Source organism: Zalophus californianus, chromosome 14 (genome assembly GCF_009762305.2).
Source record: "Zalophus californianus isolate mZalCal1 chromosome 14, mZalCal1.pri.v2, whole genome shotgun sequence".
NCBI lineage: Eukaryota > Metazoa > Chordata > Mammalia > Carnivora > Otariidae > Zalophus > Zalophus californianus.
Window position 1 is genome coordinate 91,641,246 of NC_045608.1, and position 17,990 is coordinate 91,659,235.

At 44.6% G+C, this 17,990-nt stretch overlaps 1 protein-coding gene across 16 annotated transcripts in view; it reads left to right on the plus strand.

The window, feature by feature from the left end:
- Positions 1–17,990, plus strand: part of ZNF236 (zinc finger protein 236) — a 107,748-nt gene that overhangs the window by 24,884 nt on the left and 64,874 nt on the right. For 15 of the 16 annotated variants that reach the window (XR_003516879.2, XR_003516878.2, XM_027575893.2 and 12 more), the window contains 6 exons: positions 1,014–1,192; positions 3,442–3,566; positions 3,865–4,037; positions 6,210–6,353; positions 7,693–7,896; positions 8,791–9,019. Coding sequence is in view for 14 of the 16 variants with exons in the window: in XM_027575893.2 (XP_027431694.2) it covers positions 1,014–1,192; positions 3,442–3,566; positions 3,865–4,037; positions 6,210–6,353; positions 7,693–7,896; positions 8,791–9,019 (1,054 nt within the window). In the remaining 2 variants the exon portion in view is untranslated. Of the gene's footprint in view, positions 1–1,013; positions 1,193–3,441; positions 3,567–3,864; positions 4,038–6,209; positions 6,354–7,692; positions 7,897–8,790; positions 9,020–17,990 lie in introns of those variants that run through there. The other variant, XM_027575898.2, reaches the window with a different exon arrangement.

The following is a 17,990-nucleotide window of genomic DNA, read 5'->3' on the forward strand; positions in this document are numbered from 1 at the left end:
TCATTGACAGGTTATACTCATTTTCTCCCCGTGTTTGGACAGTCTATGTTGAGGATGGTTTAAAAACCTGTACGACGGAACTCTTGAGTCTGCTCATCCAACTTCGTCCTCAGCCAGCGATTACTCCTGCCGAGAGCTGGGCTGAGTTCTCCCTCTGTGCCCTGCTCTCTGTCGAGCATCTTACACCTGGGCGGCAGGTGCTATGACATCCCTGTGGTTAACACCCCGATGCCACGTAGCTAGTGGTGAACCAGCCCAACTCCAGGCCACATGTACCACTGTTACCTAAAGGACAGAGGAGTCATTTAAAATTTATAGTACCCATATTAAAAGAGTTAAAAAAAAAAAGAAAAAGAAACAAACCAGATGAAGTAAATTTTATTTTAATATATTTTATTTTGAAAATACATCTAAAATATTATTCACATGTTAAAATTGAGCTGTTTTACGTTCTTGGCTTTTCGCAGTAAGTCTTTGAAATCCTGTGTGTATTTCGTGCTTTTCGCACCATGCTGTTCAGACCCCACCTGTTTCAGGTGCTGGGCAAGCCCTGTCTGAATGGAGCCCGTGACCTCTCTCTGTGAGAGTCTGCCTGTGAAACAGTGATAAGTGTTTCCATTCAAAAATATCAGCTGTCACTTTGTTTTAAGGTAGTCTGTTAAACTCTAATCTTAATCTGAGTTCTGTCCTGACCCTTCTGTGGCGGTGAAGTCCTTCTGCTTCTTTAATGTTTCCTCAGCACAGGTGTTCGAAATGCCAGGTACCCGACAGCCAGTCTTTGCTCAAAAATGGCACTGTTCTCTCATCTGCTTCTCTGGGTTTCCTTTTCTTCTAGCCAAGATGATTTTTATATATGCATATTTGGACATAATGACACAGTTTTTGACGGTGAAAATCGTGTTTTTTCCAGAGGAAAGTGTAATTTGTGTATCACCATTTGCATTTCCAGTTCTTTTAAGACGTCATGGTTTTGAAATGTTCGCTCTGCTCACGGATGGTCTTTGCTTTTGCAGAATCTCATCTGCTCTGAGTGTGGGGATGAGTTCACCCTGCAGAGCCAGTTGGCCATACACATGGAGGAGCACCGCCAGGAGCTGGCTGGGGGCCGGCTTCATGCCTGTAAGGCCTGCAGGAAAGAGTTCGAGACATCCTCCCAGCTGAAGGAGCACATGAAGACTCATTATAAAATTAGGTATGAGCCTTTCCTTGGGCTTGCCAAAAAAAGAAATCTATACAACATATTAAAAATGGGTGTACTTTGCTATGATTGCTTAAAAATATTGTCTACTTTAGAAGCAGCAACACAGCGGCTAATCTGGAATGGTGTCAGGATAGCTTTTAAAACGTGTAAGTCCTAGTCCCGTGTACGGTAAGAAAGAGAAGCTCAAAAATTTAAAGCAGTCATCAGGCTGCAGGAGTCGAAATATTTAGCAAGTATTATAGTGTTAAAAGTTGTGGGACAGGGTACTGACAGAACGTTTTCATAGGTAAATAATGAGGTATGTATGGTAGATCCACAAGGGCCAGATCAGCACCCTTTATAACAGATTTATTCATACTACCTGTTTAGAACTTCTGTGTTCCTGACACTTGCACTTAGTGTGCATTTAAACATGTGTGAATAAAACTTAATCATTGCAAGCAGCCCTGTCAGACCCGGAGACTTTACGTCCCCACTTTGTGGGTGAGAAGCTCTAGATACAGGACCGAGTTACTTTCCCATATGGTTTTACAGCTCGGAGGCTTCAAGCATCAAGGATTTAAACCCTAATTGCCTGGTTTTCGAGCTCATAATAGTGGCTTAATTAGTAGGCTGACAGCCGTGCTCAGTTGTCACACTTGTGGAGCGAGCTGAGGAGTTATGTGTATGTGTATGTGTGTACTTCCTAGTAACAACTACAACCACTACAGCAGTGTCCACACCAGTTAATAAAGGGTATATACTGTGTGAAGACTTTGTCGGATTTGTTCACCCTCTTAGGCGCTGTGTTTTAGTGGCGTGGACAGCACACCCCACAGGGCCCGCACCGCCTTACCCTTCCCACGCCCTCCACTTTGCCTTTTGTCGACTAATGGGGGCCCCGAGCATGCTGCATGTGCCCCATCACGCTAGGTTTTTATTTGGATGAAGCTTTAACAGAGGCAGGTTTGGTGTGTCTCCGAGGGTTTTGGAGAGATGACGAAGGGTGTCTAGGCGGTCAGCATGCAGTCGGCTGCGCTGGCTTCTGGCCCTTCTGGGATGGAGGGACGGGCCAGACAGACAGCCTCATCCTCATGGAATGTGCATTTATCAGGGAGATGAGTCAGTGTGACGCTTTCAGATAGTGCTTGTGTGGAGAAGGGAAGAAAACTGGGTTGCTCTGGGGCAGTGCTGGGAAGGTGGGCAGGGTGGTGAGCGGGCTGTCGAGGCGGGCCACGCTGAGGGAGGGTGTCTGAAATGAGGAGGGCCATGCGGGCCAGGAAGGGGAGAGCAGTTGCCACACCTCAGCTGCAGTGAGTTTTCTCTGCACTGGAACGCAGAAAGGAGGCTGGCGCTTGGGAGCCCACCGTGGAGGGGAGCTTGCTGGCGCTGGGTATGAAGGAGGCGGGCCCCGGGGCTGAGGGCCTCAGGAGGCCATGCTGGGAATGAGGATTGTATCCCAAGGGTAGGGGAAGTCTGCCCCCAACTTCCCCTGTGGGGTGGCTGTGGGGGGTGGTGTTGAGGCAGAGAGGCCGGTGAACCATCGCAGCGGACGGTGGTGGTCTGATAACTGAAAAGTGGGGAGGTCTGAGCATCTTTGGAGGTGTTTTGAGTGAAACCGGTAGCTTTTGAAGATGGACTTGAAGTCAGGGGCGAGAGGGAGAATCGGGAGCGACTCCTAAGGTTTAACCTTGCCCAACTGGGAGCTGCTGTTTCCTGGGTGGGGTAGCAGCAGGAGGGGGATGAACAGAATCCTGTTTGGCTCACACTAGCTCGCAGCCACCAGGCAGCCGAGCGCAGAGACGTCAGGCGGAGAGGGAGACGTCTGGGATTGGTGTCAGGGGTGCTGGACGGAGAACTTGGAGGTCGTCAGCCCGTGGGTGGTGCTGAGAGCAAGGAGACTGGAGGACAAAGCAGGACTTGGCAGTGTAGGGATCGTACCCACTCACGTCTTTACGTCTGAGCACCACAGGTACAGCTGTGTCCAGAAGGGACATTCTCACCTCTCCCCTCCAAGAAAAGAAAGCCAGGTTTATCTTTTCATTAGATAGGGAAAAATGAATTTTATGGTAATGAACACTACCAAACAACTGCATGTCTGTGTGTATCTGTTTGTGGAGACACACACTTACATGTGATTGATTTCTCATTAAAGCATGTTCTGACCACCAGTCGTCCACACTTGCTGGTAGCATTTTAATTGTGAAATTGTAATACAGAGGCGACGACTTCATGAATATTTTCCCCCCGTGTTATACCAGGGTATCAAGTACAAGGTCTTATAACCGGAACATCGACAGGAGTGGATTCACATATTCATGCCCGCACTGTGGAAAGACATTTCAAAAGCCAAGTCAGTTAACTCGGCATATTAGGATACACACAGGTATGAAATACATTCACTTTTGGGTGATTTATGATACAGCTTAGAGGAAAGAACGTGTGTTAGAGCTAGCTAGAACTGGATGGTAATGTTGGCTTTTCTGTCCTTTGCTCTGTGACCTTGGTCTTTACTTTGAGATTTTGAGTAGTCAGTTGGATGCATGTGTCTACAGTATGGGGTGATGTTCTGTCTGGACAGATAGGTTTGGGGTCTTGGGTTTGGGGGTAATGTATTTCTCTTTTAATTCATCAGATGCTTACACATGTGGAATTATATTTTGATCATTTTTCTCCCTCTCTAGGTGAAAGGCCATTTAAATGTAGTGAGTGTGGGAAAGCTTTTAACCAGAAGGGGGCATTGCAAACTCACATGATTAAGCATACAGGTGAAAAACCCCATGCCTGTGCCTTTTGTCCTGCTGCCTTTTCTCAAAAAGGGAATCTCCAGTCCCACGTGCAGAGAGTTCACTCAGAGGTAAACATCGAACTCGGGTCTGTGTGGTGCTCGTGGGGGTGCGGTAGATGGCTCTGGAGTTAATGAGTGAGCCTGAGAAATTCTTTTCTACTTTTATTTATTTATTTATTTATTAAAAAGATTATTTATTTATTTATTTGACAGAGAGAGACACAGCGAGGGAGGGAACACAAGCAGGGGGAGTGGGAGAGGGAGAAGCAGGCTTCCCGCAGAGCAGGGAGCCCGATGCGGGGCTCAGGGAGCCTGATGCAGGGCTCCATCCCAGGACCCTGGGACCATGACTTGAGCCGAAGGCAGACACTTAACGACTGAGCCACCCAGGCGCCCCTCTTTTCTACTTTTAAAATACAGGTTTAGAGTTTGTGCAGAGCAGACCTCATTTTAAACAAGCACATAGGTACACGTCTGTGTGGACACCTTACTGACTTCCGTGTGGAGAGATAGAAAATATCTTTTTGTGGCCTTATGGATGCTATTATAGCTTTGATGAATAAATGTTTGAAGATAATCATAATACCTTTGTTAGTTACAATCCATCGGTCTGGTTGTTAACATTTCATCCCTTTGGCAAATTTGAAACAGACACTATCAAGTCTAAGAAGAAAGACAAGAAATAAATTGAGAGGAAAAAAGTATTTTTCTTATTACTATCGTTATTGCTAAACTCACCCATGGCCTCATTCACGTTTTTTATCAGCCAGAGCCCTGGTCTGTGTGTTTCCCTCCATGTGAATTATTTCAGTGAGACTGTTGTTCACCATTTCTTGTTGTCTGCAGATCATACTGATTTGTAAAATGTCTGGAAGTATTTCTCTTAAGCAGGTTAACCTTTGCTCTTTCCTGATTTGGTGTTTGATTTATAGTCTAATTGTAGAATATAAATTAATGCTCAAGTGACAGAAACACTTTTGTCATAGATCATTTTATTTTATGTATAACTGTTTTGCAGAATGAAGACTCATATTCTTTAAAAGCAAATGTGTATCTTTTTATTTTTTCCTTGATGCTTTAAGTATCACTGAAATAAAAAAAAAACCCCTCCACCCTTCACATAGTTTATAAACATATTCAGCCTTCCATATGTGAGTTACTTTTTAAAACTAAGTTTTATTTTCTAAGACCCAGACACCTGAGGAGGAACACCTAAATACTAGTGAGGCAGTGATAATGTGGAGTGAGGTTTCCTTTAGATCTCAGAAGAATAGAAGTGACCTGTACCAGTTATTCTGGGGGTGCTGCCTCTGTGTGCAGACGATTGCTTCGGGATGGCTGCTTACTCGTGTGGCACCCAGAGAGACCTCATTCCCCTCCCCCCGCTGGCAGCCTGCTGAGATGCCCACCGGTGCTCCTGAGGTCAACGAGACCCCTCTGGGGGCTTGCTTGGCTCCTGGCCTGAGAGCCCCTGGGTCCTGTGGTGGGGCAGATGGCTGTGTTCCAGAAATGACCTCAAAGGGTTGGTTTGTAAATATTATCCAGTCCTGTGACGAACCTTAAATTTGGTTCTTAACAAGGTGCTAGAAATGGAACAGAATATCCGTGTGCAGAGAAGGCCGGTCCGTTTTCAAACCAGCCTTCGTAATTACAAGAATAACTACCGCTGGGCTTAAATAATGGCGAAGGAATAGTTGAGATGCTTTCTGTGTACCCGGAGGTTCTGCTTCATTTCCCTCCCCTCCAGGGTCCCCTGTTGGCTTTATCATAACTGTGTACAAAGTAGTTGCTGACATGGAGTATTGGGATTGGTGATGGAAGCTTACACGGTGTGCAGCCCTCCTTCCCAGCCTGTGTATCGTAACGCACCAAAGGCTTAGTTAGAGTGCTGCTCACACCTGTGTTACACTGTGCGTAACCACCGAAGAAACTGAGACTGTAAGTCAGGTATCTTATTTTCACCAAATTACAATAACTGGAAACTATGTCTTCTTACTTCCGAATCTGTTCTTATTTATGGAAAAGACTATGAAATTTCAATTAATTTCACACTGGCAAGGTCAATGCAAGAGTTGGGTCATTGATTTTAGAACTATCCAGTTTGAAAGAAAAAGTAATGTTAAATGGTTAGATTGTTTCTGCCATTTTTAATGGAATGGTAAATTATGACTTGCTATAATTTAAATATTTTTGTCTAATAGTTAATTGTAAAAAACAGTTTTTTCTCTTTTGTTCTTTAAGGTCAAGAATGGCCCTACCTATAATTGTACAGAATGTAGTTGTGTATTTAAAAGTCTAGGTAGCTTGAACACTCATATCAGCAAGATGCACATGGGCGGACCACAGAATCCAGCAAGCTCTACAGAGACCGCTCATGTTTTAACGGTGAGTCTAGCAAGCTGCTTGATAGGGGGATAATCTTTTACCAAAATTGGTCATCTTAATTGTGACCTTTAAAATGGAATATTATTTAGTACCACAAAGGTGCTACGAAAGTTTTCTATAAGGAGGTAAGAGTGCTTTCTTATTTTTTTAATTAGTGAAAGAAAATCAGTCTTTTTAAACTTCAGATTAGTATCAGATGATCCTGATTTAAGAACTGTCACCTGAACCAGTGAAAAGCATGCAAAATGCAATCATTAATTTATGAAATGGTAATTCTTACGGTGCTATTGATGATTACTATTGACTATTCTTTATCCCTGTGTGATGACTTAAGAATCAGTTAACCATTGTAAAATAGTATTTCTCCATGTCTGATGGGACAGTGGTAATTTTTTCCTGAGGATGTGGCCTTCTGTGAAACTAAATTGTGTAAAATTGGATGACACTCGCTCCCACGCTTGTGTTCGGGTTCTGGTGGGAGTCTTGAGCCCTGCCTAGGTCTGTTACCTCTTTCCTCTCGCAGCTGGTAGGGAGTGGCTGAGTCTGAGCGCGGGGCAGCGCACCATGTGTTAGCACTCGTGAGCTGGCTTGTTGGTGGTTTGTGCTGTCAGCGTCTGCCTCCACCAGCATGGAAACTCGTTAGCGCTTGGTTCCTGGGCTTTATGTTCACATTTACGGTTTGTGTTTTGTTCTCTTTTCTCAAAATATTGGCAGCTCGGGATGGTTCCTCACCTAACTCCTGATCAGGAATCCCCACGCGTTAGGCCAACCCTGTGTTGTACGTCCTGGATCCACCTTCATGCACCACACAGAATGCTGGGTCTGACTTCCACCGTCTTTTCCACGTGGCGTTTCAGGCTCCTGCGTGTCTGGGCAATCAGAGCGCTCTCTCCTTGGATGTTCTTGGCTCTGGCTTTTCTGAGCATTTATGCCTCTAGTGCCCCTCTTTTCCAGAAATTTCCTGAATTATCTTGGCCACAGTGGTTTCTTCTCTCTTATTTTCTTTATTTTGTAACGCTTTTGTTTCTGTATTTTACTGGACAGGCGCGAAGGTGAGGCCTGCGAGCTTACACCCCCACCTTGAGCTGATCGTCTCCCTGTCACTCAGGAAACCTTTGAAACGTGTAGTGGGACAGTTCGTTCAATATGTTCCTTTAAGAGCCCATATTGTGCCTAACATAAAAATCAGTGAGGCGTTTTATTTAAAATTTGTGTTTGGGATATTGTTAGATTTTAATGCTCCTAAGGAAGATGTGCCTATTCCTTTTTTTTTTTTTTTAAGAGAAGTACAAATTAACATACTTCTTACATTTTCAATGACAATGCTGCTGCGTTTCAGGCCACGCTGTTTCAGACGTTACCTCTCCAGCCGACGGAAGTCCATGTCACGTCTGCGTCGAGCCAGCAGAATTCCCAGGCCGTGACCGATGTCATCCAGCAGCTGCTGGAGCTCTCAGAGCCGGGGCCGGCGGAGTCCAGCCAGCCCCCACAGCCTGGCCAGCAGCTCAGCATCACCGTGGGCATCAACCAGGACATTTTGCAGGTGAGGCGTACCTTCTTGCTCTCGTCTGTGCTTGTCCGAGACCGGGTACCGTTACTGAAAAATAAATAGGCAGGACTTGTCCAAATAAAGGAATCATCATTAAATATGCGTCCTTATTGAAAACATTCTGTTGGAACAAAATATGCTTATGGGCAGTGCAGAATTCTAAATGATTAATCTATAAATTTAAAAAAAGGTTTAAAACTTAATTTTCTCTCTAAGCGATTTACTTGAGAAGAATAGGCCTTTCACAACTTTCTTATATCTCCTGTAACTATTGGGGAGAGTCAGGCCACCTCTCTTAGCAGCTTGTGAACGGGCCACGCCCCTGTGGGAGAGGAGGAGAAGGAAGTGGGGCAGAGCACGCTTTTCTGATTTCCCTACGCGGGTCCAGCCTTAGCCTCAGATCTTTCATTTACAAACAGATCTGGCCTGCCTTCTCCTCCCGATTTAGTGACCAGTTGTGAAAACTAACCTGTCACCTACGTGTACCTTTGGGGTGACCAGTTGGTATAAAGGATCTCGGGGTGCATGACAGCCAAGGTCTTAAGGGTGAACCCACTGTAACTTAACACAGTGATTCCCAGATGGTTTAGAGATAACCAGAGAGGTCTCAGGTAAAATTTCTAAATGTCAAATTAATTAATTCCAAGTCCTTTTAATTTAGCATACCGTATTTTGGGTGGAGGTGAGCTGTTAGTTTTCAGAAGGGACATTTCAGCTTCAAAGAGTTGGAAGTCTAGCTTATAAATGATGGTTGGCAGTGCAGATTTTTATAGCTAGTAGGGCAGAATTAGGGTTCTGTGGGCAAAGGTTATTGCATCTCTGTAATTGATTTTGGCAGGCAGATTTGGGCCTCCCACCTCCTAACCTGTTAGTTCTGTTCTGTCTCAGCAAGCCTTAGAAAACAGTGGGCTGTCTTCAATTCCAGCTGCAGCACACGCTCACGACACCAGCCACACCAGGATGCCCTCGGCTCAGGTTCAGAATCCGGATGCTCCTCACGCTTCGAGTGAGCAGACCCACTCCACAGAGGCAGAGCAGGAGAAAGAACAAGAAAGCCCAGAGAAGTTGGATAAAAAAGAAAAAAAAATTATAAAGAAGAAATCACCATTTCTACCTGGTAATTTTAATACGCTTTAAGGTTTACACGTTTTGGAGGGCATATTGCATATTTTTTCTTTTGAGGGCGACGTGGTTGCTGAATGTTCTGATAGTATCAACCTATTTGTTTGATATATAAAAAAAACCTCGACCATCGTAAACTTTGGGCTGCCTTTCTCCCTGTGATCGGTGTCTCCTCCTGACAGTCCTCCAGGCTCATTGCTGGGTCGTTCTGGCCACTTTTGTCCCTTCCTTTGCCACCGCACTGCTGTCTCCTGACTTGTAAGTGCGGCTCCTGGCGGACCCTCAGCCGTTTCCCCCTGCGCTCCCCTCCAGCTCCGTGGTGTCTGGGCTGTTGAGCTCTCCATCACCTGCCCCGTGTGCACGGCCAGGCCCTGCCCTGGACTTGGGGATGCAAGCTGACGTCACAGGGAGGCCGGGCTCCCACAGTGTCCGAACAGGCACGCGTCTCAAGGATCACCCTTCCCACGGGCTTTCTGTGCCGGAGTGTCTTCCTTCTCCCCTTGTCTCCCCCTGTCTTGGAGAGCTCCTGTGGTCATAGAATGAGGGCAGCACCTAGAGGAGACTCTGGGCCCTGCCCTTCCACTTCTTGGTGCTCGCTGCACTTGGAATGTTTCTGACCCTCCTGTGCACCGTGTATGGCCGAGTACATTCTCTTCGTCTGTGGATACCCCATGGGCCTCTTGCACGGGGCCAGGTATCACTACATCTTTCCCAAATGAAATTAGTTTCTGTGTTTTGGGCATGAGCGTTTCTCTAGAAATGTTTTCTAAGTGACTGACTATACTGCTTCTCCCAGGTGTCTTGGGGAGCAAATGATTTCTTGCTGCAAAGCATGGGATGATGACCCCTCTCATCTCTGTGAACACTTCTTCTGAGCATGTCTCTTCTCAGTGTTGACATGTGGTTGTGAGGTCCTTGTTCCTGCCCCTAGAACATGGCACTTCTGCTCCCCTTTTCCCCTTGATCTGCCCCCTCATCCCCGAGTGAAACATGGGATGATGGAATCAAAGCGGTTTATCATCCAGAGACGAAAGAAGGGGAAAAGCATCCTTTCCACATGTTTTTATTCACGATATGACGCCTTCTAGGGTTAGGGTTAGGGGCTAGGGGTTAGGGTTAGGGGTTAGGGGTTAAGGTTAGGGGTTAAGGTTAGAGGTTAGGGACTAGGGGTTAGGGTTAGGGGTTAGGGGTTAAGGTTAGGGGATAGGGTTAGGGTTAGGGGTTAGGTTAGGGTTAGGCATGCTCCATCCTGGTCTGCTGCACTTTGTCTCCTGTCCTGAGCATAGATGGTGGTTTCAAAACCGGGTTACCGTTAACATACACATGATTTTAATATGGACTATTCTGATTGTAGAGTTTGCAGAGGTTATGTCCGTTTATTTTTGAAATGCCTGAAGAAATTAAATACATGCACAGACTACTGAGCAAGTTTATGCAATTCTAGTGAATTTTAGACAAATGTGATCCTCAGTACAAGTTGAGAGCCAGCATTTTTTTTCCTTAGTCGTCCCTCACTTGTCATGATAGAATTACTGGGGATGCGTTTCTGTAGTAAGATACTTCTTCTGATTAAAGCTTTTCAGGGAGCAGGACATGTTTAATGTAGTGACTATTTCTGGAAGTAGCTGTGCAAAAGGGGAGTTGAGGGCCGTTTGGCGCCCCGAGGAGACCGTGAACGTAAGCTCTTCTTAGAAGCTTTGAATTCACCTTAATCTCGTGTCCCAAGTTGCTCACACTGTGCCATTTAAGCTGTCACTATTCGGCTTCCGTAGTTTAGTGTGAGAAGGTTTTAGTCGAATTTGTTTTGTTATTTTTAGAGATATATTGTGTATTAATTCAAAATTTAACAAATGCTTTTATATTTATCGTATAACTGACATATAAATCATTATTAAAACTTCACAAAGTTTAAAATTTATTGCAGTAAAATATTGGCTCTCTAGAAATCACAAGGAAAGGTGTTTTGGAAAGATGGTGACTTACTCCTTGAAGGGTGGCAATGGCATAGCTATTCTGTGTGGAACTCTTTCTTAGGGCCACAGAGATTTTACCTTTTTAGGCCAGAGTATGACTGGGAAAACGTAGCCCGAGCTTGACTCCTGTTCTGTGCAGTGATAGGCCGGCATCCTCGTGGCCTGCTGCCGGGCATGGGCTCCAGGGTGCCGTCCGTGGGCTTTAGTTCACTGGCCTTGGAAGCGATGTCGATTGCCCCTTTAGTGTTGGTTCTAGGTCTCTGTACCAGCTCTCCTCCTGCTTTCTTACTCTGCTGCTGGGGACCTGTAAGTGCCTAGGGCTCTGATAAATCATGACCTTAATCGTTGCAAAAGAATTAAGTATGAACTCATTCTTGGTAAGGACCTCTGCAACCCTTGTAGTTTTTCTAAAAATAAAGTGCATGAACAGGTTTGGACTTTTATACCTACTTTGACTAATTCAAGAGACTGATATTTTCTTTCCATTTTTGCTTTGCTTTCTCTTTAGAGGGTCTATATTGTGAATAAAGAAGGTTTCTGTATTCATAGTTCAGATAAATTACTTGTTATTTTGTATGATTTTATGCTTTTATATAATACAGTATAGAAAACTTTAAAAAGACTATTATTCATTTGGGTATAGTTGGATTAAGTTTGAAAATTCCATAATTTATCTCATTTGTGTACAATTCTTTGATAGAGTTTATGAGGTTTTCTTTAGGTTTGTTTTGAATTGTCATTTATAATTAAATATAAATATTATTTTTACTTAAGGCCTTTAATTTTTTTTAGTGGTAGTCTGGTTTGGAGCTGAGTACGCATTAGTAGTAAATGTAACGCACTGCCCTATGAAGTATTAGGAAGGACACACTGCCGTATGAAGTATTAGGAAGGACACACTGCCGTATGAAGTATTAGGAAGGACACACTGCCGTATGAAGTATTAGGAAGGACACACTGCCGTATGAAGTATTAGGAAGGACAGCTAGCTCCAAGGTGTTTATGGTGCGGCACAGGGTCAGTGCGTGGGCAGCGCACAGCAGAGACAATGGTGAGAGGCCATAGAGGCGTATTGTTAGTTAAAGATGTGCCCTGAGTTTGAGATAGGAGAAGTCGGTGGGCCACAGTGAGAAAGTAAGAGCTTCACTGAGTTGGAGGGACAAGAACCAAGGACTCATGGGAACGGAGGGAAGCACATGAGTGTTGAGTGAGAGTCCCATGAGGCAGGAGAGCATTCTGCTCCAAGGATCACTGTAACAGTTTCATTTTGTGTGTTTTTCTGTATTAACAGTTATTTAAGAAATTCCTAGCATTAAATTCTGTTGATATATATAACTAACATTTTATGCAAATCGAACGTTTAGATAAGGGTGTATTTGGTTGTAGTCACACACATAGAAAACACCACCCACAGGTTACAAGAGCACAACTGAAGGATCCCCTGTAACCCGTTTGAGACTTTGGAGGGGCCTGAAAGGTCATTTACTGTCTCCACAGAGATCCTGTCTTTTTCTTACTGATTTGTTGAAGTTCTGTACATAGTCTAGATTTTATTTCTTTGTCATTTATGTGTTTCAAATACCTTTTCCAGAAATAGCTTCTCTTTTCACTCTCATTAGGATGTCTTTTGATGAATAGGTGAATAGAAATTTGTACTTTTAATGCAGTTGTCTTGATGGTATAACTGTTTTGTATGAAAATCTTTCTAAAGGTCAGAAAGATTTTATCTTCTTAGACCAGAGTGTGATCTTCATAACTTAGCCTTTTCTTGATGATTTAGAGTCATCATTATGAATTTCATTATTGTTCAATGCTATGGTTGCCTTTCTATTTCTATTTCTTCAGTCTTTCTATTTATAGTTTGTGTGTTCTGTGTTTCATGTAAGAAATTTCTCCTTACCTACATTGAATTCTCCTGTATTTGTTTTTTTTTAACTAAGTGATAGGACTTGAACTCACGACCCTGAGATCAAGACCTGAGCTGCGTTCAAGAGTCGGACACTTAACCAACTGAGCCATCCAGGCGCCCCTGAATTCTCCCATGTGTTCTAACAAAAGTATTAGAACTTTTCTTTTCACATTTACTTCATTAATTTTTTTGGACTTTATTTTTACGTCTAAGAGGTGGGATTGAAATCTTTATTCCCGTGTGGTAACTAGTTGTCAAGCACCATGTATTAGAAAATCTGTCTCTTCTCTGATATGTGATACCAGGTTTGTTAGGGATCTCGTTTCTGTCTCTGTGTGTGTCTAAGCTCTGGGTTTTCAGTTGTGCTGCGCTCTTCTGTTTGTCTATGTGGAGATCGATACACTGTCTCCATTATTTAAAATAGCTCTTAAAATCTGTAAGGTGGGTCTTTATTTTTCATTCTCTTTTGTATTATCTTGGTCTTTGATTTGACAAAATTGGTATCTTTAACCAACTGAGCCACCCAGGCGCCCGACAAAATTGGTATCTTTAAAATACAGTGTTTTTTATGTCCCTGAACGTATTTCTCTTTCTATTGGTGTCTTTTGTTACATAAAGCTCTTGCAAGTCTTCTCAGATTTATTCTTTTACCTTATCCTTTTGTCACTGTAAACTATTTTTATGTTGCAGTTTTTGTTATAGGTATGTAGAAAGATAATTGGCTTTTGTATATTGATTATGAATCCAGCAACCAATTAACTTCTATTATTAATTGTAGCACTTTGGACATTATGTTGGATTTTCCATGCAGATACTATATTGTGTATAAATAATGACAGTTTTCCTCTTCTTGGCTTGGTACATTGGCTTGGACTTACGCCACAGTGTTGTGTAGAGGTATGGAGAGTGGTCCGCTTCCATCTTAACTTTGAACAGGGGATGGTTTTAATGTTTCACAGTTGAATTTGGCTTTTTACTCTTGGCTTTTCATAGAACCTCTCAGATTTGGGAGGCTGCCTTCCACTGCTGGTTTACCAAGGAGGTTTTTTGTTTTCTTCCTTATGTTGAATATTATCAAATGCCTTTTCTTTCTCTTTTGTTATGATCATATGTTTTTCTATTTTAATCTCTGAGGTGGTACATCACAGTAATTGATTGGAAGCAAACCATGTCTTCCATCTGGGCCTCCATGTTACTCTAGTTTCTCTCTCTTTCCCTTCCCTCTCCCTCTTCTTTTCCTGTATTTTTTCTTTATGACACATTTTTGAATTTGCTTGGCCAATATTCTTTTTTTCAATTTCACTTAATAAAATACACTTTTTTATTAAAAAATGGATAACACCAGTTACTTTTAAATCAGTTAAATTATAAAACCATTGTTTTATAGAATGTATACTGGTGTTAAAATAATTTAAAGAAACGCTATCTAGAAAACATTACTTTTGGTTATTATGTTCCCCTCATACTTCTACAGCATTTTTATATGCAACAATTTGAGTTGGCATGTAAGCAACTTCTCTTGTCACTTATCTGTATTTGGGGAGAATCAAGCCCATTTTATAAAAAGTCATCATGCGTATCCTGCAGGAAGCTCAAAGCAGGTTTAAAAAGATCTGTGTGAATGGCACAGAAAAATTCCTTTTTTATAAATCATTAACTGAGCTCCCTGGCACGCATAGGGAGAACAGCTGTGACAGAGGGGCACCTTTGAGTCATTTTAAAGAACTTTAGCGTCAGGCTTCTGGAGCGCTTTCCCAAACTGAGGAATTATTTCTGAAGCTACCTGGGAGGGTAGGTGTTCCTTTTGAAGACCCAACACTTTGAGCTCCCTTCCAGGGTCACTGCACCTGCAGGTGAAGCCTGCACTGCGTGCGTCTGTCCGGTCAGAGGTGCGTTCTGAAGGTGTGGGAACCACGCAGGGGTGCTGTACATAGGAACAAAATCAGCAGACCCCACTGGTCCATCTTTGCCTCCCTGGAGCTGTACCAGCTTTGAGCGGGTGATAGAGTGCATTCTCTGTGCAGTAGGGTCTGGATATTGGACTGTTCCTTGGTCACGTCTTCTGCACCTTGCCTGCTCTGACTTCAGCTCATTCCACCGACTGTTTGCGGGAAGGCGAGGTAACTCCTCTCTGAAGCAGCAGGCTGGCTATTTGTCCACAGAGCAGCACTCCAGAATTGCATGAAGCAGGGGCAGGACCATATGTAGTATCAACAAGGAGTCCTGTGCCTTACCTTTGCTTGCAGTCGGGTTGATAAAGGGCATGAACTGCTATCGAGCAATAGTTTCGGAGAACTCGGATCTCCGCCAAGAAGAACGAACGCGGGCATTACCCAAGTTCCCGTCCTATCTCGGAGCAGTGGCTCTTGAAACGCTGTCTGAGAAGGGAGCGCCGTAAGATGCTGGAAGAGCTTCTGGAAACCTGTAGAGAGCCATATTGCCACCCTCACTTGCCTAAAGCGTGTAGGGCACCTCTCTCCCCCCTGCGCGCGCTCAGCGTCCAACTGAGGCTCAGCCGTAGAAGCCAGTGTAACTCTGGGGAGACTGGAGTGTGCCCAGCGGTGACGTCAGCTGTCTTGTATTCTCTACAAACGTGGCTTCACCTTCACCCTCGTTTCCAAACTCAGTTCATCAGTAGTCAGTTTTTCCTAACAGCCGGCACGATGGCCTCTGTTAGCTTTTGCTGCTCCCAGAGCACTGTAGGCAGTTTCAAAAGGCGAAGTAATCCTGAAAAACCCATAATGTTAGAGGAGATGCCATCACCGTCATGAGTTGGGAGCCTTGACCTGACACCAACATCCCTTGTTGCAGTACCTTCTGTTGTCTCTCCCCATTCTTCATTTAGTCCAGCCAGCTACCAGTGCCGCCCCATTCCATTTCCGGTTTAGAGAAGTCAACAGCATGCTCCCGATCAGTGCTGAAAAACGCAGGCGACTGTGGGACTTGATACCACAATTCTGCTGGGCTCATTTGTCAACAGAGTCTCTTGGTTTGTGTATGATTTCAAGTGAGTGGTCACATGGCTTTTCCTGTACACGATTTGTTGGCCTATGGCCCATCTGCCCCATCACTGGCTGTGCGAGGGACACCCACTTGAAGGCGCTGACATGTGACTGCTGAGTGCGCACACTGATGGATGTGTAAGATGTGGTAGCATGATTCCTCCAGTTTGGAATGCACGGTTCCCGCAGCGAGCTTTCGTTCAAGTATTCCTGCAGCCTCTTCTGTTCTGTGCATCACACCATGACCCACCAGCTGAGTCCATGGCCTTGAGGATTCAGGGGTGCAGACCTCCTCCTCAGGGCTTCTGTCCACTGCTGACGGAATGCCAACAACAACCACAACCAGACTTGGGCCATGTAGTGAAATATTCTGTGACAGGGAGTAAGGGGAGACTTGGGCTGCTTTACTTCATTCGAAGGTCTCTCTCTTTGGAGATGCAGCATCTGAACCTGAATCCCAGGATATGAGCATCTCCCTGATTAGTTGCTGTTGAACAGGAGTTAGGTCTGAGTATTTATATTTAACTTGATGTTTTGCTGCTTGAAAGCAGGACAGCTTTCTCTGACTCTCCCCTGTTCCCTGGGCTGGAGCTTCTGCATGCACCTGCGGCATCTGGGGAAATCTTTAGTTGCTGGGAATCAGCCAGGACCCTGTTTCTGGTGTCTGAGCCCGCACTTGGATGTGGCCCCAGGAGAGCCTTTCTCTCCATCCCTACCGCTGAACTTAGAGTTCTGTGAGCACAGTGGGTGCCCTCTGGTCCCACTGAACAGTCCACAGGTGTCTTCCTGTCACTCAGTCCTGCCTCCCACCTGCAGGGCCGGGTCCCTGTCCCGTTGTCACCCCTTTCTCCAGCACGGCCACAGTTGGCGCTGAGGACGGAGCTGGCTGCGTTCCCGGTAGCTGCTCTTGTGTGGAGCCTGGTTGAAGAATGCGGAGGACGCATCTTGGATACGTTTGTTTTCCTTCTGCTGCAGATCTTCCGTGGCACGAAGGTTTTCCGGCATCTTACCCTGTCTGCCCCAAGCTGGACTCTTGCTCGTCCGCACCTGACATCTCGTGCTCTGGCCGTTGTGAACTTGACGTTTCCGGAACTTCATACCTGGCTTTTGCTTCTTCTTTGCCTGGTAGTCCAGGCCCTGCTGTCTTTCCAATGCAGACTTTTGTTTTTTGGTTAAGATTTTATTTATTTATTTATTTAGTAATTTCTTCACCTAATGTGGGGCTCAAACTCACAACCCTGAGATCAAGAGTCGCATGCTCTTCCAACTGAGCCATCCAGGTGCCCCTCGAATGCAGGCGTTTTTGAGTGTTCTTACCCTATGGGACAAATCCACACGGTCTTGGCCCATGTACACGAGTGCAGGTTCCTGTCTCAGCACATGTGTAGCTCTGTCTGCATACCTGAGGCCCTTCAAGGGCAGGAGTCTGCCTGCAGTGGCACCTGGGGCACAGTAAATGCTCTCCTTGAAGTAGAGCCAGAGGACAGATGTTTGTGAGAAAATTATACTCAGACTCTGGAATTAAAGACTTCAGTATGTGCCCTGACTTTTCCATTAACTGGCGCCTGACCTTGGGCAAGTTAGCTAACCTTTAAAATGTCAGCTTTAGGGGCTCCTGGTTGGCTCAGACAGTGGAACCTGTGACTCTTGATCTCGGGATTGTGAGCTCGAGCCCCACGTTGGATGTAGAGATGACTTAAAAATAAAATCTTTTAACAAAATAAAATGTCAGCTTTGTCATCTTTGAAATGGGGCAGTGACAGAATAAATGGGAGAGAATCGAATGAGAAAATCCATGCAAGCCATTCGAATAGTGCCTGATACATGGTAACTGCTTGAAGGAACACGTATATTTTAAAATTATTTTTTTAAATAGGTGAAACTGGCTCATGTCACATAATTCAAAAGATCTAAAACTGTGTGTGGTGAACAACCCCCTGTTCATCTTTGTCCTCCATGTACCCCTAGGGCCTGGGCAGCTCGTGGCCTCTCTGTGGTTTTTAAATGAGCAAGGGCATGTTACTATATATTGTGTATCTATTGGTGTTTAGCAGGATGGGGGGCATACAGTATATGTATATA